Below are 22,810 nucleotides of genomic sequence, written 5' to 3'. Positions count from 1 at the left end.
ATATGATATGATCTGCATCATGAATGTCGGTATAGAAAAGCACTAAATAAATAAATTAAATAAATAAATGCTTTTAAATAAATAAATAGGCAAATAAATTGTTTGATGTTTTATGAGGATTGGTGATGTTTCTGTTTTTCCATTGTTGCACTGCATACAGAGTCTGGCTTATTGAAGTTTCCAGTTCAGTTTTTGTCTGCACTTTTCTATTTATACTTTATGGTTTCATCCTGTATTTGGCGAGGGTCTGCATTTTGCATGTATAACCAAGGTCAGGTATTCTGCTAGCATGCAGTTTCTGTGTAGGGATCTACAGCAGCCTGCCTTTTCTATTTCCCTGATAGTAGGTGTGTTGGTGTTTTACTGCCTGGTGTATTATTTGATGATTGGGCATTTGCATTTTGCCAATAATTTAATTTGATTATGATTTAATTTGATTTTGCCAATATATATTTAATTTGATTATGATGTTCAAGGTGAGTTCAAGCAAAATTTAGTCTCAATGAGTTTATGATCAGACCAAGGGAGATTTATTGTTGATAGTGGTTTTATGATATCGATCATGTTATTTATGAATATAAGATCTAAGGTATGTCCAGATTTTTGAGTGGATGAATTAACTATTTGTTTTAGACCAAATGTCGATAAAGTATGAAGGATGAGTTGACAAGGTTTGGAGGGTGGAACTTTATCAACATGTAAATTGAATATAAGTTCCATTCCCAATCTAGAAATTGCATTATTTAAATCAAAATTTTTACAAATTATACTGCTATATGCTCCACCAGCTTTCCTAGAGCATAATCCCTCACCACTCATTGAATCTATTTCAAATAACTTCAAATTTTAAAAAGGATTAAACCTCTCCTTCACCACCATGACTTTCGTATTGCTTTGCAAGCCCTACTATTCTCCAAATTGGATTATTATAACACATTGCTTCTTGGATTCCCTGCTTCTACTATCGCACCACTTCAATTTTTGCAAAATGCTGCAGCAAGATTACTCAGTAACCTCAAAAAATCGGACCATATTACTCCAGTTCTCAAAGACCTTCACTGGTTACCGATATTTACAGAATTCATTATAAGACTCTATCTCTAATTCACAAAGCCCTATACAGTAACAAGACTGATTGAATGGAAACAACTCTTCTTTTTCAAACCCCAAGAAGAACTTTACGCTCCACAAACTTTACGCTCCTTGAAACTCCATCCCCTAAAATATCCCGTCTCATCTCAACAAGACAACGTGCCTTCTCAATTGCAGGCCCGCTTCTATGGAACACCCTACCAATTGAACATAGACGTGAGTCATCCACACAAACTTTTAAGACCGACCTGAAAACATGGCTTTTTTATAAAAGCTTTCTCAACATGTTAAAAAAATAACTATTTACCTCATTCATTTTAATTATCTCTGATCATTTCTCTCTCTCTCTCTTCTATCTTCTTTAATTTTCTCCCTTACTTTATATAATTATTTCACATTGTATTTTTTCTTCCTTTTGTTAAGTGTGAACAGATGTGATGACTTTTGTTGAATATCAGTACACAAAAACTAATAAGTAATAAATACAATAAATTTGTAGTGTTGCGGTTTCATAGGTTGTTACTAATTTGAGTGCTGGTAGTTACTGCTGTTCTGGTATGGGAAGGTTACAGTATCGTAATAGATGACATTGCTGTGTAATTTCTACTTGAATGCACAGAAATAAAGGTTAACAAATTAAAAATAACAAAATATATAAGGTGATACCTTTTTATAGGACTAAATGAATACACGTCTTGACTGGCTTTTGGCTATTATTAGCTTTCGAAAGCTTGTCAGCAAATGTATTTAGTCCAATAAAAAGGAATCGCCTTATGTATTTTGTTGCTATTTTTATTTGTTAACCTTTATTTATTGCAATTCAGTTTACTCAGGGCTTTCTGAGGGCCAAGCCCACACCCAATACGCATTACAATAGGGCTTAATAAGATCACATGGGTTCCGAGGGCATTTCTTGCGCACCATAGCATTGTTATAAATGATATTTTTACCTTAAAAGACTGAATATTCTTTCCTGTGAAATCTATTATAAATGCTTCATTTTTTATTGTGCTTGAAGAAGGATGTGGTGGGGGAGGGCTGTAAGGTTTGCCTAGATTGCATAAAGACCCTTGCACTCCACTTTCCTGAACTCATCCTACCCCATCTGCAGGTCCAAAGTGGCACTCGCAGCTCGGAGGCCAAAATTATAGCACTTTGGCACCACAGGGTCACAGGAACCCTTTTCAAAGGGCTGCATTTTGGAGCAGGATTCAGTAGGCATCCTGCCTATCCCTTTCATCTAAGGGAACCCCCTGGGGAGGTGTCCCCCCCTCATTCCCCCCCCCCCCCCCCCAGCCAGGCAAATGTTTTGCGGAGTGGGAGAGAGGTCAGAGAAGCCCAGGGAGACCCTGGCTGGGTTCAGCTCAGCTCAGCCAGGTAGACCCAGACCCTGCAACTTCCTTGGTGGGCAGTACGGGGCTGGGAGGCCCTCAGGAGGACTGTTGTGTTTTTTTTAATGTTTATTTCAGTTGGGGAAATGAACCAAACAAAAAAACATTAAACAAAGTTTATAAAAAAAAGGGGGAGTCAACTTACCAGTTAGAGAGAGGAGAAGCAATATTTACGCAACAAAACATAACTCGGGAACCTTGTGCCTCTCAGCTATGACCGCACCAAGTTACCTTCCCAAGCCCAGCTCAAGGACACCCATTTATTTATTTGTTTTATTTGCTATGATCTATAAGATTAGCAAGGTCGGGTATCTTGGTTGTATGTTCTCCCCTCTAATTCTTCACAAGTTACGTAAATTCCCCATCTACTCACCAAAAACAAAATGTCAAAAGGAACTCCTCACATACTAAGAGGCATATAAACAAGAGCAATATTTAGACCTTTTTGTCAAGGAAAGCATGAACTGATGAAAGGCACTAACTCAGGATACAGCAATAAAAGCAGCATTGCATATGGAGCAGGCAAGAATCCCAAAGGAATTTGTGAACAGCAGCTGGCGTTAAACCCTGTAAGAAGTCTAAACTTATATTTAATGTGAAGTTACAATCATTTCTTCCAAGGCACACAGCAAAAGAATATTTTAAAAGAATTCAGCAAGACGTGAACAGTTGAGTGTGATAGGTAAGGGTGTTGGTTTAGATACTATCCCTGTAATGCAGTGATATGACCTTTCGTGGTAGTCCATTTGGATAGATAGCAATAAAGGTCAACAAACAAACCAGAGGTTTTTACAAGGCCTATGATTGTACAGACTGGTCTCAAATCTGATTAAATATTCAGAAATTATACCAGTGCTGAGGTCTTTTTTCCTCTTGATAAAATCGTTTACAATTATTAGCAGTCTCAGATATTCACATTATACACCAGCTCATTTGATTGTCTTATTTATATACACTGGTGAATCCTTTGATGGTTTCTTCGCAACAAACAAACCATACTAGCACTTAAAAGAACCTGCTATTTACCTGCATAGTTGGGCAATCTCAGTCTTCACTGACTTGATGAAAAAAGCTCGTGAAAGCTCGTCACAAATGTACGAAGTTAGATCAATGCAAAGGTCTCTTCTACAAATTGTTGGTTGACCTTGATTTCTACATCTGTCCACAATGAGAAGTGTAAACAAGTCTGATTGCCCGAGACTTCTGTAACAGAAATGTTTCGTGTGATGAAGCTTATTTGATTTATAATGCTGAAGCAATGCTCACAGTTTGGCGAGCAGGTGAACATGAAAAAGGAGATTCAACTTCCTATTTGCACCTGCTTGAAAAAGCTGTCATTGCCTTGTTTTCAACTTACTGTCAGTGTTACTGAAAGGGATAAGTTAATAATCTTAACAGCCTGACCATCAAGGATGGTTTCAATGTCCTCAGTTTTATTTTTTTAATTCATTACTTTTCTGTCGCATTTACAGGAAATAAGAATATACAAAATTCCTGCCCCCAAGAGCTTACATTCTAAGACAAGAAATATCAGATACTTGATTAGCTTTGAAAACAGAAATCCAGTGATAAAAACAATCACAATATCAAACAATAGATGGCAATAAGGCACATCCTGCAATGAATTATCTTTAGATAATTCTGCCCTTAGGGGTATAAGGCACTTTGAAAACCCTAATTCCTATTATACCTTCTTACATAAATAAGCTCTGTAAATATGAAATCAACAAAACATTTTCAGCTCCTAAAATGTAAAGTAGCCTGTCAAATTAATGTCTTTTAAGAACACGTTGTCCACTGCCACAAATGATCATCTTGCCACAGTAGTATTCTAAAAATATTTAGGTAGTGCTCTGTAATGTGTATGCCAGGCACTTCTCTGTGGGACTTACAATCTTGTCGTATCAGACATGGAGGCTGAGGACAGGGGCTGCTGTTGTGGAGGTGGAGGCAAAGGTGGATAGGGGTGAGAATGCTGGAAGGACCACGTCCTTTGGAAGACAATATCACCAGTCTAATAACTGAGGCGAGTTGCATGCAGACAACTCCTGTAGACCGAATGCCTGCAATTAGCAAATATTAGCTTACACTCCTAAATCATAGATACTTTTTTTGATTTAAAATATCCTCTATCCACATCCCCTTATTTGTTCCCCAATATTCGACCGCCTGCCTTTCCTTTAAAACTTAATCAAGAGCAAATCAAACAATAATACAAAACTAATCAATTTAATTCAACAATTTATACCCTGCCTTTTTAGATAAAAACCCATCCAAAGTAGATCACAACAAAATTAAAACACAAATCCATCAAGGTTAAAAAGATGATTAATACAAAATTAAGCACACAGTCTCCCACCCTTAAGGCTAATAAACATGCTGAAAATACACATTACAGACTGCAGTATACAGCATCATACACTCATTATCTAATAAACAGAACTGAAAACTATGCCTAAATAAACCACTATACAGACAGAGAATGTTGTGCTCACCGTGACCTGGTATCACAAGCTACAAAGCCCAAACACAAGGCCATCAGTCCGAGACATTAAGGGGTAGATTTGTAAAAGTTGCACGCGTGCTACCCAGCGCGCACACATGGACGTGCAATTTCATAACATGCATGTGCTGGCGCGCATGTTATAAAATGCCAGGTCGGCATGCGCAAGGGGGGGGAATAATTTTGCAAATTCGCACGGCGACACATCGGGGCCTTCCCCAGTTCCCTCCCAGTCTGCTCCAATGAAGGAGCGACAGGGAGGGAACTTCCCAAGCCCCTAGCCTACGCTCCCTTCCCCTTCCCCTATCCTGCCCTCCCCCTATCCCAATCCTAAATCCCCCCAAATTCTTTATCCTACCTTTTGCTACCGCTTCTGAGCAGGAGCAAGTTGCACGTGCCGGCACCGTCCCGGAGCGCGACCCCCCCCCCCCGGCAAATGGCCACCGTGCTGGGCGCCTCTAGCCCTGCCATGGCCCCCGGACTGCCCCTTTCGCTAATCCCGGGACTTGCACGTGTCCCGGGGGTTTACGTGTGCGGCTGAGCCCTTTGAAAATTGGCCCGGCGCGCGCAAGGCCCGGGTTTTATGCGCATAAGTGATTTAAAATCGGGCACTAAGTAAGCTTCATTTCCTAAGAAGAAATACAACTAGCGAGCTGATGCAGACTGCAAGTGCACTAGGGTACGCACTGGCCAACGAGCCGAGGTGTGAGCCTTCAATGGGACAGGGTAATTCTTCGCTTCCCTTACATACAGTGGCAGTGAATTCCACATGATAGGAGGTTTCAAGTACTACGAGCCTCTGGGCTTGACTGGATCACAAGTAGCACCGCAGTTGGCACAGGGAGGTATTTAGGATGTGTCCCATCAAAAGCACAGAACGTTCATTTTAATTTCACGCGTAAAACTCCTGGGAGCCAGGGCAAGTCCTATAGCAATGAGGTAGCTCTCTGCTAGAGGCAACGCCCAGTCACTGCGCCAGCATTCATGTACACGTGTATGGCGGCTCACGGGAACGGACGCGGTCACCTTGCGCGCAGACGTCATGAAATCGGCTGTACGCGCGTACATGTGCGCACAATTTTATATGCATGCACACACATGTGCGTGCAAATGTCATCTCTGCCGTGTAAGTGGGACGCTCGCTAGGCACGTGTGCCGACGCAAATACCCGTTTCCCCAGTTCGTTCCCAGTTTGCCCCGTAAGGGATAGGACTTCCTAACTCCCAGCTAGAGAGCCTCCCTGTCACTCTGTTAAGCACCGAACCTTCAAACCCCAGGGATTAGCCCTGGTTTTTTTATTTGGAAAAGTTCTCGCCATCCATAGCAGAAGTTACGTGGTAGGGGACCCCGGCACGAGGTTGTGTGCGTAAATACTCGCACACTTGCTTCAGGTTACAGGCCCAGACTCTGCCTGTGCCCGCCCCCTGTTTTGACTTCCTGATGTGTGCGTGTGTCCTGGGAAATACTCGCGCATTCGGGGGTCCCTTAAAATCTGTGTGGTGTACCCGTGTGTCTCCCAGCTTTGGCGTGCGCAGGGCTTTTAAAATCCACCTGTAATGCACTAATAATCTCTTGGACACCCCTATGAAAAGAGAATTACAGTAGTCAGTGTGGCTGGGAGCGACTGCCTGCCTCAGCAGTTTAAAATCCCCGGCTGGTGTTAACCAGCTTCAGCCACCAAAAGGCTTTCCTTGTAAGCAGGGAGCCCTGAATCTCGCAGAGCTGAGACCACCAGTTCTGTCCGACACTGAAAAACGATTTCAGTAAAGGCCACAGCCAGGTCGGCTCTAAGGGGGCAATAATTTACCAGCCCACAGCATCTCAGTCGTTTCAGCATCGTTTCTAACCCGTTACACTTCATCCATGCCTGTTACTGCAGTTAAGCAACTGTTAAACTTATAGTATGACAGCAGCATAGGGCATGACGGCAGATAAAAACCAAAATGGCCTGTTTAGCACTGCAACTGCCCCTCCATGCAGGTTACCCCCCGTTACAGTAAAACTTCCACGGTTACCCCAGTGCTTTGCTTCGATCCTCTGTGTTTATCCCATGCACTTCTGAATGCTCTCACTGTTCTTGTCTTCAGCACCGCCCTGTCCATGAAATATTTCCATATGACTAACCTTGAACTCTTTCAGATACAGGGCTTCTCGCGTTCTTCACCTGCCTCAAACGGCCCCTCCTCACACGTATTCTGTGCAACACACGGTAATTATACAAATACTCATGATAACCCCACAGTATCAATTAGTGACGGCTAAAAACCGGGAGAAAAGACAACCTCTGCCCCTCCTAAACCAATCCAATACTCTGACTGCTAGCAAACCCCATCCCAGATATCTAAAAGGCTCAACATTTAATGTCTGATGGGAAAAAGGGACAATGAGCCAGTGAAGCTCCTGCTTTCTCCCTTTCTAAGACTCACAAGATCAATGCAGCTGCTCTTTCAGATGAAGGGCGAGAAAAGCTGGCAATGTGCTTCCAAAAATGCCTTCCCCATCAATTTCCTCTCCTCATCATTTTAGATTATAGAATATTAGTAATATTTTCTTCAAGAATACAATACCAGGGTAATTACATCAACAAGGACCTTTTTAATACATGGAAGAACAGTCAGAAAGTTATCTTTAAAAGGGATTTGGACAAGTTCCAAAAATACAGAAAAATCCATAAAGAGTTATTAGCAAGGTAGACTTGCTGATCCCTGGGAGACTGCAAGAAGGAATGGATTTACTCTTTGGGATCTGCTGGTGACCTGGATTGGCCACTGAGACAGGATGCTGGGCTCGACGGACCTTTGGTCTGACCCAGCATGGCACATCTAACTTCAAACTTTCCCAAACTGTCCTGCTGATCCCACAGCCAATCAGGTTTTCAGGCTTAGGAATATGCATGAGATACATCTGCATATATCAGAGACCCAGTATATGTAAATGCATCACGCGCATATTCTGAAAACCCAAATGTCTGTGGGATCACCCAGACAGGTTGAGAAAACCCTGATCTTACAGCCTGCTGACGTTTCATCCCGGTGCATTTCAAATATGAAGTGCCACAATGCCTCAATGCATCAAGCCCAGCATGCTGTCTCTGACAGTGGCCAATGTGCTACCTGAAACTGGACTGAAGTTGCAATGAAACGCCACCTGTCTGGGTGTGCACTTGCTGTCCATTGCTGAGAAAGTTGCATGCTGTGTGCACACACAACCCAAGAAGCCAGCTCTCTGTGCCTCCCTTCCACAGCCCTTAACTAATTCCATGTTGTCGGCCACTGTTTTTGTTTATTTTTGTTTCCCATCTCTATGCACCCATGCCACAGGCTGCACTGACAAAATTTCAGAGCAAGCGAACCTACACCGTGACTCTCAGGCCTGGAGAGCTGGGAAAGTCAGAACCCCCAGGTTAATGGGGTCAGCAGCTTGGTAAAAAAATGCAAAGTAAGCACTGTATATCCTGGCTTATAGGAAACGTCCTTCGGAAGGCTCTTGCTTGAGAGGTAATGTGCAGTGATCACGGAAACGAAAGTGCTGCGCTCCTTCAGGTTTAGCCCTGTGAGAAAGGTCAATGCAGAGGAGTCTGCTAGTTCCCAGCCTGTCTGAAATGCAAGGAGAAAACCACTGGATGGGATGTAAGGAGCACATCACCTACAGAGAAAGGCTGCTGGGAGTTGTTGGATATGGTGGCCCTCTCTTTATATAAGATGACTTTAAATAAGCTTTTAGCTCCAAGTCAGACCTAGGGATAATGGAAATATTTGAGGAAACCATGTGTGCTCTGTTTCATTGCATATTTTACTGAATTTGTGAGAGCAATCACCATTTTGGGTCCGGATAGCCATAGAAGTTAACTGAGATTTTCCTTTGACATACTTTCATGGAGATGGGTTTTTATGTGCAATTTTGGGAATTGGAAAAATGCTATTGGAGCAGGATGTAGCTGGCTGAATGACAGAGAAGGCTGGCAGTGCTTGCTGACACCCAAAATGAAAGACTAACAAACTTGCTTGTGCATATTAAAGATATGGGAATTTTGTGGTATTTTGGTGCGCTGTCCCTTTTTTAAATTCTATTTAGTTTCTTTATTTCACGGAACATTTATATTTCTAAGATGCACTTAGGTACTTTTGACAATTCCAATAAAAAGGAAACCAACAAAACAGATGGGCAGAGAAAATAATGTTTAAAGCTGCAAGATTTTGTGCCTGCTAAGGTCCTTTTTCCCAGGCATCTAAGACAGACAAGTGCTGCTTGGCATAAGGATCTAATACATTTCATTTCTATAATATTCAAAGAATTAACAAGAAGAGGAATGGAAGTGTTAAGCCAGCCACGTTTCAGGTGCTCTGCACGTTGCTCTGCATAGGGAAGGGTAAAAGCCGTGGTTTCTATAAGATTAGATCTTATACATGCATTGACCTTTCAAAGGAAACTGTGGGCTTTTCTTCCAGTTAATAGGCTAATGCAGCCCTCCCTCCTTCCTCAAGCAGGACCATGACAGTAGGCGGCTGTTACTTCCTGGCCTTGTGCTGAAAGTAGATCTAATATCAAAGAATGGCAAATAGTATCTGTACTGCATAGATATGTTACTGAGGTCTTGTACGGCACAGTGAAGAAGTCCTGAGTAAACGCATCTGCGATGCACACTCCGCTGGTCGGTCTTTGTAAAGTTAATATTCTCTTTGTGCTAATTCAACTGAAAATGTAACTCTGGCACTTTTGTGGTCATTTCTGATGAGCTGGGGCGCTAATTACCCTGACCAGCAGGGCAAGACCTCAGTTCTCCACAACAGACGATCATTAACACGATTCTGTATGCAACAAGGAGTGTGAATATATATATTAACTATATACGTACACACATCTATATATGCAAACAGACACATAGATAATGCACATACTCATACATTATCAATAACAGAATTAATGCTTTTTTTCCCTGTTCAAAGTCCAATTCAGATTTTGTATTTTGCATGAAATTATCTTGTTTGTGCTTTTCTTTCCAGAGGTCAGCAAGAGGCGTCCCCAGCCGCACAGCTTCCATTCTGTTGCTGCTCGCTCTGTACAAAGCAGATGGCCTGATGCAGGCTGTAGAAGAGCAGATTGTCCTCCTCGCTCTTGAAGTAGTCCCCACTGCGTAAGGAAGCCCTGACGGAAGGACTGCACTGAGCCAGCAGGACCCGAATGCCCAGCTCCTTGTACTCTCTCAGGACTTCTCTGAGTGTACTAATCCCCACCGTGTCCAGGAACTGAATGGCAGCACAGTCGATCACCAGGGTGTGAAACGGCAGCCGCTCTTGGAAAAGCTGCACCGAGACTTCTCCTTCTTGCTGGCCGCTACTAAAGCTCACCACAGCCTCCTTTTTCTCTTCTCTTAGCCTGCTCTTGGCAGCCTTCTTTTCAGCTGCGAGCACTGAGGCGGGGTTAAGTCCGGTTTGTTTGTACAAGGCCGACTTAAAGTGATGTTTGTTAACATAGCACAGAGGGGCCTCAAAGCGGAAAATCTGAATGTCTGGCATAGTTTTGAGGTTCTTGTATGCTGACAGAGACTCGTAGATTTCAGTGCCATCCACCTGGCCAAGCAGCATGGCTGCCGGCATCTGAGTGCGCAAAATAATGCACAGCATAGAGAAGCAGACGCCGATCAGCAAGCCCAGCTCCGTGCTTATTAATGCTGTGGAGGCCATGGTCACTAGCCAGATTGCAGTATCCACTTTGCTCAGCTTCCACATGTTGGGCAGATCCACAAACTTTCTGAGGGCACCTCGAAGGTTCACAATGGTTATAACACCCAGGACACATTTCTGCAGGGAATAGAAGAGGGGCGCCACCACTAGTAGGACGAGCAGAATAACCAAGGCAGTCACTACCCCTGAGATCTGGGTTTTACAGCCCGTGGACTCTTTGACAAGGGTCTTGGCCAAAGCTGCGCTAGTCGTAAAGCAGTGGAAGAAGGCGGGAATAATGTTGCAGAAGCCAATGGCGTACATTTCCTGGTTGGCTTTGACGGTGTAGCCATGCTTCTTGGCAAACATCTCAGACAGCGTCACGGTGATGGCAAAGCCAATGATGGCAATAGAAAAGGCCCCCACAGCAACATTGGGAATCAGGCCCCAGTCTGGTGTTTTGGGCAACATGAATCCAGTAGGAATGTCCCCGGCCACACTAGAGCCGTACCTTTCATTCAGATGCCCAAAGTGAGAAGTTAAGGTAGCTGCAATGACCACAAAGAGTTCAATGGGGATTGGGGCCTTGAGTTTGGATTTGTAGCACTCGTTTATCTCTTTGGTTGGAATGAGAACAAGAAGGCACAATGTACTGGTGACAAGGTCACAAATATTGGTCTTATGGATGTTTTGGAAAATGTATATCCAGGTGCGCAGAAGAGAGCCAACGCCACCGCTGCGGGGGATGCTTATTCCCAGAAGATACTTGACTTGGGAGGTAAGGATAGTGAAGGATGCGCCTGTGGCAAATCCACTGAGCAAGGAATCTGAAAGGTACACCGAGACGAAGCCCACCTGCAGGAGACCCATTGCAACCTGAAAGAATGTCACAAAAGAAAACATCTTTACTTCTCTGGAAATCAACGTAGATTACAAATTCTCAGGGACAGAATCGTGATGTGGGTTCAGGTCGGAAGAGCACAACTTCTTACCCTAGTTTGCTCGTTAGACACCAAGGAAATAGTTATCTGAGTGCAATCACTCTCTGACGGCTAAACCAGCTCTCACTGTCCAAGGAGACCATTGAGGAGAGAGTAATCTAAAGGGCTTGGACACAAAGAACTCGATGAAACGGCTCACATCAGAGCAGGCTTCCCTTTAAGTCGTTGCCTGCTGGGAGCGTTTCACGTGTGGGAAGACTGGCAAATAAGAGAAAAATCCATATCTTCAAAATTCTCCATAATATTTCAGACCTGTGCACAGAATATTAACAAATTACATTTTTTCATGTATTTCTATACTAGAAGTCTGAAACTCAGGAGGTGCCAGTCCATGAAAAAAAAAACACATTATTGCTGGCTTTCCTTCTGTATCCCATTTGGAAAATATTATACATTAACATAAGGTGCTGTATACCTTTGGCTTTATCACTGTATCTGTAAATACACAAATGGAAGAAACTCTTTTGTGGGATGTTTACTCTCTGGCTCCAATAAGCATTAATCATGCACAAGGAGACAAGTCAGAGGATCATCCATAGGACTGAACCATCAAACTGCTAAGCTGCAGCAGCACGAAGGCTTGTAAAGGGAGCCATATAGCAACCTTCATTACACAGAGGTCCACATTCAGAAGCATTTAGACAGGTAAATCAAAGTCATCCAATTAAATAATTATTTGGGCACTTAGCTGGCTAAATTAGGGTTATTTCCCGAGTATAACGAGGAGCACTTGAATTAGACAGCTAAGTTATGCAGCTAACTCTGATATTCAAAGTTAGCTGGTTAAGTCTGGACAGACCAAAGAGTTGTCCTACAGTTATCTGGATAATTATTAATTTAATTATTTAAAAACATTTCTATACCGTCTTTCACAAATAATAATTTGACCAAAACGGTTTACAACTTTCAGAATAAAAATAAGATGAAATAAAATAAAATAAGAGAATAAAAAATACATCTAATTAAATAATAAAATTAATGAAAACGCAACAATATAAACGAAAGAAAATAAAGTTAAGGAAAAAAATACAAATGTATACTTTAAGCCCTAATTCTAACTAACATCTTCTTAGCTTAATTAAATTAACTATACTAAGTTTTACAAAAAATAGAATAAAGTCGGAAATTTTTAAAACAATATAGAGCTGAGTTTCCCAGAGTTTTTCATATGGTTTACAACAATATGACTAACTGGATAAAGGTAGCCAGCTAACTTTGCTATCCAGGCAACGACTGAATATGGACCTCAATGTTAATAACCTAATATATAAATTACTACATCGTTAGGACTGCAGAATTCCTGAATTCCTTTAAACATATTTTCTGAAAGTAAGAGCATGCCCTAAACATGTACACAAAATATAAGAGAAGAAATCATTACAATTCATTTTCTGGCTGAACAGTTTTACCTTTGCATGCAATAAGTAAGGAAAGAATGAATCATTGTGCATAATTCTCAAAAATGTACTGACAGGCATCCTTGACATTGCCACAGCAAAGTTAGAAAATGGAAAAAAATCAGTAAGGAGGCGAGGAGAAGTGGTGAGAAAAGTATGCAACGGGTAGTTAGATCGAAGCAGAATGAAAAATAAGCTGTTCTTTTACATAGCAGGAAAAGAGTAAAGGAAAAATCGGATTACTGTACGATCTGGTGAGGAGGGGCAGGAAAAGCAGAAGCAGAGACAGTGGGGTCAATATTCAGCTAAGGTCAGGACTTGCCAGACCAAACATGGCTTTGAAATTTACGTGTGCTCTAACCTCCTCCAACTTATATTCACTTAGCTTAATACCTTATCCAGCTAACTCTGGTCATGCCAGCTAACTAGGACTTTATCCAGATACATCCACTGAATATCTATAACAATTCGCCCCCCCTGTAAATTCTTTGTAAATTTCATGTTATTACTTGTAAATATTTCCCCTTCTCAGTTACCCCTCCCATAAACGTGTTTACTGTTGACAATTTATTTATTTATTTAGAGTTTTTCTATACCGGCATTCGTGATTAAAAATCACATCATGCCGGTTTACATATAACAAGGGGATGTGAACAAAAAACGGAACATTAACAAGTGCAAAGAGTTCATAAAGTTACATTACAACAAGGTTAATATAACTGGGGAGAGAATTAGAGTAAGAATTAGAGTAAGATAACCGAGCAGTTAGGATTAACTATTTACATTATATTGTGAATTCATTTTAATTCATTTTAACAGTGTCTTGTTTATCCTCTATTTTTTTTCTTATAATGTTCTTCTGTAAAGCTTCCTGCTATTTTTAGTTATCTGTAAACCGAGATGATGTTCCCAAGGTATCTCGGTATATAAAATGCTTAAAATAAATAAATAAATAAATTCATCCTTCTGTCTGTAGCCAGATATATTGTCCCCTCGCCACGCTGCTGAATAATGGCACCAATATGTCGATACAGCTCCTAACATGAAAGAAAAGATTCACCCGATGCGTTCTATAGCCTGCTGGGTATTTCCTCGGGCCTAATGGTCCTGGTGATTAATGCCACCCAATCTAGTGGCTCGGGTGCTGAACAAACACGCGTGAAAGGATGCGGAATACATCGGAACTCATCTAGCAAGGACTCTTCTGGCTGCGTTGGATTTTAGTTGGCTAACAGATTGGGTATTTCAACTTTCCACTGAAGGAAGTGACAAAAGGATACTTGCTCACTACAGAGGCTGTACTCTCCCTAAAAATTACCAGAATATGAAAAACTGGTCATGGTAGCAGGGATTTCGCTTTAAGAGACGTCATCCTGCGTAGGGTCCCTCGGCACAAGCCAGGCAGCTACCCTTTGTATCATTAGATTGAAGTACTTAACCGTTACACGTGAAAGGGAAGATCCGGGCCTCCCAGCTGCAGGCAGCAGGTTGTGCTATGGCCACTGTGTAGCATCATCAGGAAGGTAAACTCTGAAATATGCCCCCGCGGCTGCTCCCCTCTGCCTCAGGTACAGACTCGGGGCCCGAGTTACTAAGGATTTTCTCCCAAGCTCCCTTAGGCTGGGAGCCCTCTGGGGTCAGGGAAATCTGCCTTGAAAGGGCTGAAAGGCAGAATATAGATAGATAAAGAAGAAAAGATGGAAGGAGCTGCTGGCAGACAGAAGCAGATGTGAATTTCATGCTTAGATTTTAGGTGCTGATCTAGGCCAAAGTCATTTTTAGGGGTCGTGAAGTTAATTCCTCCTCTAGGAGACAAAATTTGCTCCAACACCATTTTTTGTTTCCTGTCCCAGTATCATGGCTAAGTAACTGACTGCCAGAGTCGCAGAAAGTGAAACACAGAAAACGTATAATCCCCCTCCACAGGGGCTTACTGTGCGACTATGAATGAATGCCCTCCGTGCTCAGGCTGGGTCAGTGATCACTAACATCACAGTGATCAACGATTTACCTGCACGTACAGGACTATACTGCAGGGGAAGTCTATTCTCACTTCTCCTAGTTAGGCTCTGCTGACTTACCCTGAAATCTCCCTCTCCGATTTACTTCTGCTCTCATCTCCCGTACTCAAATATCTTCTCATCTGCTCCGTTTCCATGATCCACAGGCCACCAACCCAACTACTTTCCAAGGATAACGCCCTAGGCCACGTAGTATCCAGCCGCTGTTTCTTACCTGATAAACTCCAGCCATGAAAGTAACGGTGACTCCAACAGTGATGGCGTAGCAGCTCCTATCACAGGGCAGCCCTGCGGACTGGTTGGCAGTAGCAGGACTCAGCGTGCTGTTACGTTCGTAGGAGGTTATGTTGGCGTGAAGGCCATCTTGGCTTTCATGAAACGCATTGTACCCCGCTGCTTCCAGTTCCTGCTCCACCACCTCTCCCACCATCAAGCAGAGCACCCCAAAAATGCCCACCGAGATGTGCCGGGAAGTTCCCATTAGAAAATAAATGAGGCAGGCGAAGAATGATGTGTATAAGCCGTAGATGGGCTCCTGCCCAGCCAAAAGGGAATAAGCGATCGACTGAGGAACCAGCAGGATGCCCACGATAAGGCCCGACATGACATCGCCCAGGACGTACTCTTTTCGATACTTTGGGAGCCACTGTAAGACAGGGAAGAAGCTGAAAAGCAGGTCTTTGAATCTGGCTGGTGTGCAGCTGACATTTTCTTTCACCGTCTCTGCCAGGAGCTTCTTCACGCCGGCGCACGCCACCTCCCGTTTTTCTAGGAAGATCTTCCCAGCACGATGTCTGCCAAGCCCCTCGCCATTCTGTGCGGCTGCTCCTGCCAGGACAGGGCTGAAACTGCTCTCGTCCGGGCTTTCTCCCGCCATCTTGATGGTGCTTTCTTGGGATCACTGTGAAAACAGAAATATGAATTCCAACTATTGTCCTTCAAACATCTCATTCTGCACCTGTTCAGCGGTAACACCTGACTTAAGAAACAGTTTGTTCCCAATTACAATAGGCATTTTTATCCCCCGGACGAGTGACTGGTTGGATTAAACTGCAAAAGAAGACTTAAGTGCTTCTTACAGGGAACTATGAGGCAGGGAATATCCTGCAACTTGAGTTCCTACTTTGCTTTCTCACCGATTCTGCAGTCACTTTATCTTCTTCTTGTGCCTCAGTCAGTAAGCCCAGTAGTAAATGGACAAAAAGATTAACACTGGTCTTTCTTCACGCTGCCTTTTAGGAGCGGTCATATAGATTAGGCACAATAGCTCAGAAGTGGTTGCATATAGGTTTCTGAGGCATTAAATGGTAAAGCATACAGAGATTCTGTTTGGATGAAAGGTGCCCTGCATAAATTGTTATTATTTTTGCTTTCAGGAGGAATTAGAAATTAGCAGCTTTTTTTCCTGTCTACTTTTCTCCTCTGACTTCCGTTAGGAGCAGGTTACAGTCTCACTGGGAACCTAGCCCAATGTCTTATAACTTGAAATACCATTTCAGTGTAATGACTGCCTGTTAACCCTAAATATGAGAAAAGACATATTTAAAATCTAATACCCGTGATGTTCCTGCCTTATTGCATATTCCAAACTATTTACAAGTTCAGAAACAGTATATTTTGATTGACTTAAGTTATAAACATTTTAAATAAATAAATGAAATATATGTAAAAGCTTCTATCAATAAAGACCCAACATTTATGGCTCCATGATTAATTACCTACAAGGTTTGCTATCTGATACTTAAAGAGTTTAATGATTTTTATATACACACAGAGGGAAAAAGAGATGTAAACATTTTTATTTGTAAATAATTGTAATATATCTTGAATGCCTGCATGTGGAAGAATATGCTTCTGCTGTAAAAATGGTACGAGCTGGATATTGCCCCTTCAGGCCAGTAAATGCTTGCCTTCTGATGACCACGTTAAGGACATGACATGAGGTCACGCAGTAAGGGGAAGGACAAGGGGAGCTGTGGCATGGACAAAGCGTGCAACTCCTGCTTGTTGCTGAATTTTCAGCAGTAATTAGAGATTTGCTATCAAGCTATCCTCCATGCAGCTCCACTTATGGGAGCGGGCACCTGAGGAAGGTGAAATAATCTGTGAACGTTATCGCCACCTTTCACCATCTCACTGCTTAAACAGATTGCCCACATTTTCTTTGCATCCTGAACATCGAGCTTTACACAGACTGATGGGCCGATCCTTTCGTTAAAGACGGCAGGGCCTATGTAAGCTGCATGCGTGGAGAGTCATTTTAAAACATATTATGATCGCATCCTCAGGGACACTCCGTGCAGCCCTGTACTGAGAAAACATGAACTTTCACCTTCCCATCATGTTTGAACAAGCTGTCAGTGCAAACAGATTGATTTCCTGCTCTTCTGTAGGATGCTCCAATGGGAGAACTGTAAGGCGATGAAATTCACTAAGAACAACCCAGGTCTACCTTTGGAATATGCTGAAAAAATTAAGCATGGATATCTTTCCTTACCCACTAACACATGACGATCACTGACGGCGCATATTTGCTCAGTGTCTCCCGGCTGCATAATGTCTAGACGTTGGTAGCAGCCTCTAACTGGAAAAACTTTGCTCATAGGGTATCTATAGCACTATTGTGTCAAGCCTGATAATCAGCACCTTGTTCATTCACTGCAGGCAAGCTTCTAACTTCCCAGGAATATGCACCACACTGACGACTACAACCAAGTCTTTCACAGGCAAGGAACCAGCTTCAAAGACATGGAAGGCATTGCAGTAAGAAGCAAGACCGTCACTGTGGAATTATTTCAAGTAGAATAATAATCGGGTCATCAGTAAAATAGTTGAGCCTATTTTTTAAATTAAATATACACAAAAATCACCCCTTCAGAAATGTCAGGTCTCGTGCTTACAAGTGGAGCGAGGTGGGAGATATGACAGGAGAAATTCACATACCTCAGATATTTAAAGACAACAGATTTCTACCTTTTTATTTGTCTGAAAAGTCTCTTTATAAGCATAACAATGGAGCAGTCTGCCTGCAGTGTATGAAGAAACAGTATATAGGCAGATAAATAAGATGAAACTTTATTCAAACCTTCCCCAGGCTTTATAATCACCTTCAAACCACACAACACTGCAGTCCTCCAGTTACCTCTGTAAAACCTGAAGTGAACACAAGTCACATGCCTGTGACTTCTAGTCCTGGCCAACGTATTTCACTTGGTAATAGAATTCCCCTGATCTCACGGTCAGATGCCCCATTTTGCCTTCTACACGTCACTACTGGAGATGAGCATACGTTCCAAGTTTCAGTCACCCCCTGCTTAAGATCAATGCAGGTCTATCACAATAAAAGCAAGGAACCAAGCAACTAATGAATAAAAAGACTCAGCCAAAAGACCATAGTGTATGTCACAGTCATCTTGCCAGCAGGTATATAGTGTGGTAATTCTCTCTCATCCTGACAGACAAAGTCAACAGCAGGAATGGATTGTTAAAGATCCTCAAAAGCTGGGTTTTACTTACTTTTAACGCCTTCAACCTCCTGAAAGTTAAAATACAGAGGACTGAGGACCCTGGGTAACTATTATGAATAAACAGAAAGACCCACAGCAATGCTATTCATGCAGAGACTTCTGGACACACTATTTCCAGCACACAGAAAACCTGGCCATGGAATAAGTAGATGGATGCAGAAGTACCCACAGGAACAAAGAACAATTTTGCATCCATGCCTGTTAGTGTTACTGGGCCATCTGGACAGACATAGGTCAAAGGGGCAGAGCCAATATGAATTTAGCAAATGGAAGTCTTGTCTTACAAATCTGTTAGGTTTTTTTTTTTAAGGGATTAATAAACATGTGGGCAAGGATGAATCAAGTGATAAAGTGTATCTGGATTTTCAAAAGGCGTTTTACAAAGTCCCTCATGACAGGCTCATCAGGATATTAAAGAGTCATGAAATGTCCTATTATGGACTGGTAATTGGTTAAAAGACAGGAACAGAGAATAGGCCTGAATGATCATTATCTCAATGGAGGTTCTGTACTGGGACCATGCCTCTTAATACATCTGGCAAAGGCAGTGATGAGTGAGGTGATCAAATTTGCAGATGACACAAAATGATTCAAAGATGTTAAATCACAAGCCGATTGTGAGACTCAGGGATTGGGCATCCAAATGACGGATGAAATTTAATATGGACAAGCGTAAAGTGATGCATACAGAGAAGAAGAATCCACTTTATAGTTGCATGATGCTGGGTTCCATATTTGGAAAAGGATGGAGTCACAGTGCTCAATGTTTTGAAAGCTCAGTCTTCAGTGGTGGTCAAAAAAGCCAATAGAAATTTAGATATTCTAAGGAAGGAATGGAAAATAAACTGAAAGATATCATAATGCCTCTATAATCTATAGATGGGCGACTGCACTTTTGTGTGCAATTCTCATCTCCCCATCTCAAAAAAGACATAGCAGAACCAGAAAAGCTGCAGGGAAGGGCAACCAAAATGATAATGGGAGAGGACAGACTAAACAGGTTGGGGGTCTACAGCCTGGAGAAGAGACAGCTGAGAGGTCCTTAAAATCAGGAGTGGTGTGGAATAGTGGTTTATGGACTCTTCCTCCAGGAACTCATCCAAGCTCTCTTTAAACCCAGATTCACTAACTGCTTTCACCACATCCGCTGGCAACAAATTCCACAATTAATTATGCGCTGAGTGAAAAAAAATATTTTCTCTGATTTGTTTTAAAAATATTTCCCATTAACTTCATGGTGTGTCCCCTAGTCCTATTAGAAAAGATCAATAAGCATTCCCTATTTACCCGTTAGCCACGTAAAGGTGGGGAAGCCACTGCTAATCCTGGTTATAAGACAAAAGGACTGGGCCTATTTTTTGGGATCCTACTGAGTACTTGTGACCTGGATTGGCCACTTGTCAGAGACACAATGCCAGACTTGATCGGCCTCTGGACTGACCCAGTATGGCATTTATGTTATGCTTTTGCTTAAAATGTGTTAAGCGAGGACAGCGTTCTTTCACAGCACAGGGGCAGGGGGGAGAAAGACACCTGCATTCTGAGCAAACCCAACAGATCTTTGGAAAGGGTGGGCTATGCAGGGAAAAATTCATACATTTGGATTGCTTGAAAAATACAGTTTTTCCTTTCTTTGTTCATTTTCATGTGCACATTTATCCAGCAACTCTTCTCTCACAACCCTGACAACCAGCACTGAGCTCTTATGTGGATTCACGTACAACCGTGACCAAGACCTAGAATGATCTACCTACCATTCCAACAGTAAAATCCACTTTAATTCCATTTCTGAAGTTGGCTCAAAATGCAATCATGTCTGCTGTGACAGGAGTGGTGCAATTCTCCCAGCCTCCAGAGAAAAAGATGTTTCACATAGGCTAGAAAGATAAAGCTTGATGAATAGCCACTAGGGATGTGCAGACCGAAAGTTTAAGTTCATAAGTCCATAAGTCGAAAAGGGGTCCCATTTGCGGTCAATATGGACATATGGAGAATTCCATAAGTTGAGTCTATGTCCATATGTGCAAATAAAAATTTAAACCCCTCACCCGCCTTAATCCCCCCCCCCCCCCCCAAGACTTACCAAAACTCCCTGGTGGTCCAGCGGGGTCAGGACGCCATTCCTGAACTCCTTTGCAAGGAGCACGTGACGTCGGCGTCACGTCGGAGTGACACGGCGTCACGTGATTCCCCTCGGGTTCGCTCCCGGACCCCTCGTTGGGCTCAAAAGGAACTTTTGGCCAGCTTGGGGGGGCCTCCTGACCCCCCCAAGCTGGCCAAAAGGTCAGGAGGCCCCCCAAGCTGGCCAAAAGTTCCTTTTGAGCCCAACGAGGGGTCCGGGAGCGAACCCGAGGGGAATCACGTGACGTCCGCGTCACGTGATTCCCCACGCGTCCGCTCCCGGACCCTCACGGAACTTTTGGCCAGCTTTGGTAAGTCTTCGGGGGGGGGGGATTAAGGAGGGTGAGGGGTTTAAATTTTTATTTAGATCAACAATCGCGATTTCCAACGTATTCAACATAGCTATGTTGAATAAGTTTGAAATCCGATCCTTTAAGCCTCATCTTTTTTTTAAGTTAAAAAAAAAAATAAGTTGCGTTTTCCATTTAAGTTCAAAACGAATGCACACCCCTAATAGCCACTCTCCTCTCATCCCACACAACAGTACATGATAACAAATGGAGCATTCAGCTCTTCCTTTTAAATTACTGTAATTCCTATGCATCCCCAATTCATTCTTTTAACTTTTACTCCTGCAATATTTCCTGACCTGTGGCATGAGTTAGCTGCTACCTCCACAATGAAAAAAGTGTAATGGAAGCCTGGAAACGGTCCCACACAGGTAGTCACAAAAATATATTGCTTGGGGAGTCATTCATGTTAAATTACAAGTTACAAAACATCTACAGGCTTTAAATACATAAAATGAACCTAGTTTACATCTCTTCAAAGCAGGCAGAGTGTAAGTTATTGACAAAAACTACAAATATTCTGTATGGAAAATTCTGAAACTTGGTCATATATAAAAACAAAGATAAAGTGACAAATTAAAACGTTTTCTTAAACATTTGCTGCAGCATCAAGGAAATTATGAGAGAGCAAGCAGCATCACTCAAGAGATAACAATATCACAGGAGGATAGAGTTACTCCACCAGCTGACAGTTACTCTTATTTCCTTTTTCTTAAAGTTCCTAAAGCTAAAACAGTAAGAAACGTGAACGTGAGAGAATGAGGTTTAGGTTGAAGCTCCAAATAGTTTTCAGAGCCCACAGCATATAGGAAAAATACAACTTTGCAAACAAGAAAGTCATGGAAAAGAGAACTCTTTCCTCCAAGTGAAGTGATGCTATGTTCTGAAAAGGTAAAAAGCATCCAAACACTAAAAAGCAGGGGCATTTACACAGTTCAGATCCGCGGAAAGCCTGTCTGCCAGGGGGCGAGATTGGGAGGCTGACAAGACACGAACAATGAGGGCAGATGTGAAGGGTAATGACAGCAGGAGGCTGATGTGGCAGGAAGCGCGAGCTCTGGGGATGGGGTCCTGGGCAGGGAGCGGCATGGACCGGGCTTTCCTGGGGGCCACCTGCCAGGTGCTGATGGGGTCCTGGGCAGGGAGCGGCATGGACCGGGCTTTCCTGGGGGCCACCTGCCAGGTGCTGATGGGGTCCTAGGCAGGGAGCGGCATGGACCGGGCTTTCCTGGGGGCCACCTGCCAGGTGCTGATGGGGTCCTAGGCAGGGAGCGGCATGGACCGGGCTTTCCTGGGGGCCACCTGCCAGGTGCTTTCAGGGGCAGGATGCCGGGCTCCATGGTCCTCTCAGCTGATGCAGCGCGACACATCTTGTGCTGGGTGGGGAGGGGATCTCCCCGGGTGCAGGGGGGTCCCTGCGAGTGCGGGAGAGCGGGGATCGCCCTGACTCGGGGTCCTCACTCTCATGTCTGGGGGGGGGGGAGGGGGCTCAGTCCGGGAACGTCAGCTCCATGCACGAGCGACAAGTGCCACGTCAAGCGAGAGAGCGGGGGTCGGAGCTGCGGCCCCAGGGAGAGACTTCGTGAAGCTGCCAGCCCACCCCCCTGCCCGTCCCCGCCGCGCACTCACCCGCTCGCCCGCCGGCCGGTGCACACCGAGTGCCGGGAACCGGACTCCAGAGGTCCGGACCGCGGGCCGGAGGCGGCCCCGCTCGCAGCCGCCACGCCCCCCAGGCCCCTAGGCC

General features: G+C 43.4%; 2 protein-coding genes across 3 annotated transcripts in view; both read right to left on the bottom strand.

Annotated features, from left to right (window-relative positions):
• LOC115079598 (sulfate transporter-like) overlaps nt 1–15,413 on the bottom strand; it is a 25,653-nt gene extending 10,240 nt beyond the window's left edge. For both annotated transcript variants that reach the window (XM_029583271.1, XM_029583272.1), the window contains exon 1: nt 15,283–15,413. The gene's annotated coding sequence lies outside the window, so the exon portion shown is untranslated. The remainder of the gene's footprint in view (nt 1–15,282) is intronic.
• On the bottom strand, nt 7,562–22,810 carry SLC26A2 (solute carrier family 26 member 2). Its single transcript, XM_029583273.1, has 3 exons — nt 22,696–22,810; nt 15,283–15,969; nt 7,562–11,525 (listed from the first exon to the last, which is right to left on the bottom strand). The coding sequence occupies exons 2-3, from the start codon at nt 15,943–15,945 to the stop codon at nt 9,993–9,995; spliced, it is 2,196 nt and encodes a 731-aa protein (XP_029439133.1). The 5' UTR covers nt 15,946–15,969; nt 22,696–22,810; the 3' UTR covers nt 7,562–9,992.

Source organism: Rhinatrema bivittatum, chromosome 18 (assembly GCF_901001135.1).
Source record: "Rhinatrema bivittatum chromosome 18, aRhiBiv1.1, whole genome shotgun sequence".
In the NCBI taxonomy this organism is placed as follows: Eukaryota; Metazoa; Chordata; class Amphibia; order Gymnophiona; family Rhinatrematidae; genus Rhinatrema; species Rhinatrema bivittatum.
The sequence above is the reverse complement of the archived record's forward strand: the minus strand, read 5'-3'. Positions and strand labels throughout refer to the sequence as shown.

What these genes read in the sequence shown, in the direction of transcription:
- SLC26A2 (XM_029583273.1), bottom strand. Translation starts at nt 15,945, where the DNA reads ATGGCGGGAGAAAGCCCGGACGAGAGCAGTTTCAGCCCTGTCCTGGCA. An exon ending in TCATGGCTGGAGTTTATCAG is followed by an intron (nt 11,526 to 15,282) that starts GTAAGAAACAGC and finishes ACATTCTTTCAG; the next exon opens with GTTGCAATGGGTCTCCTGCA.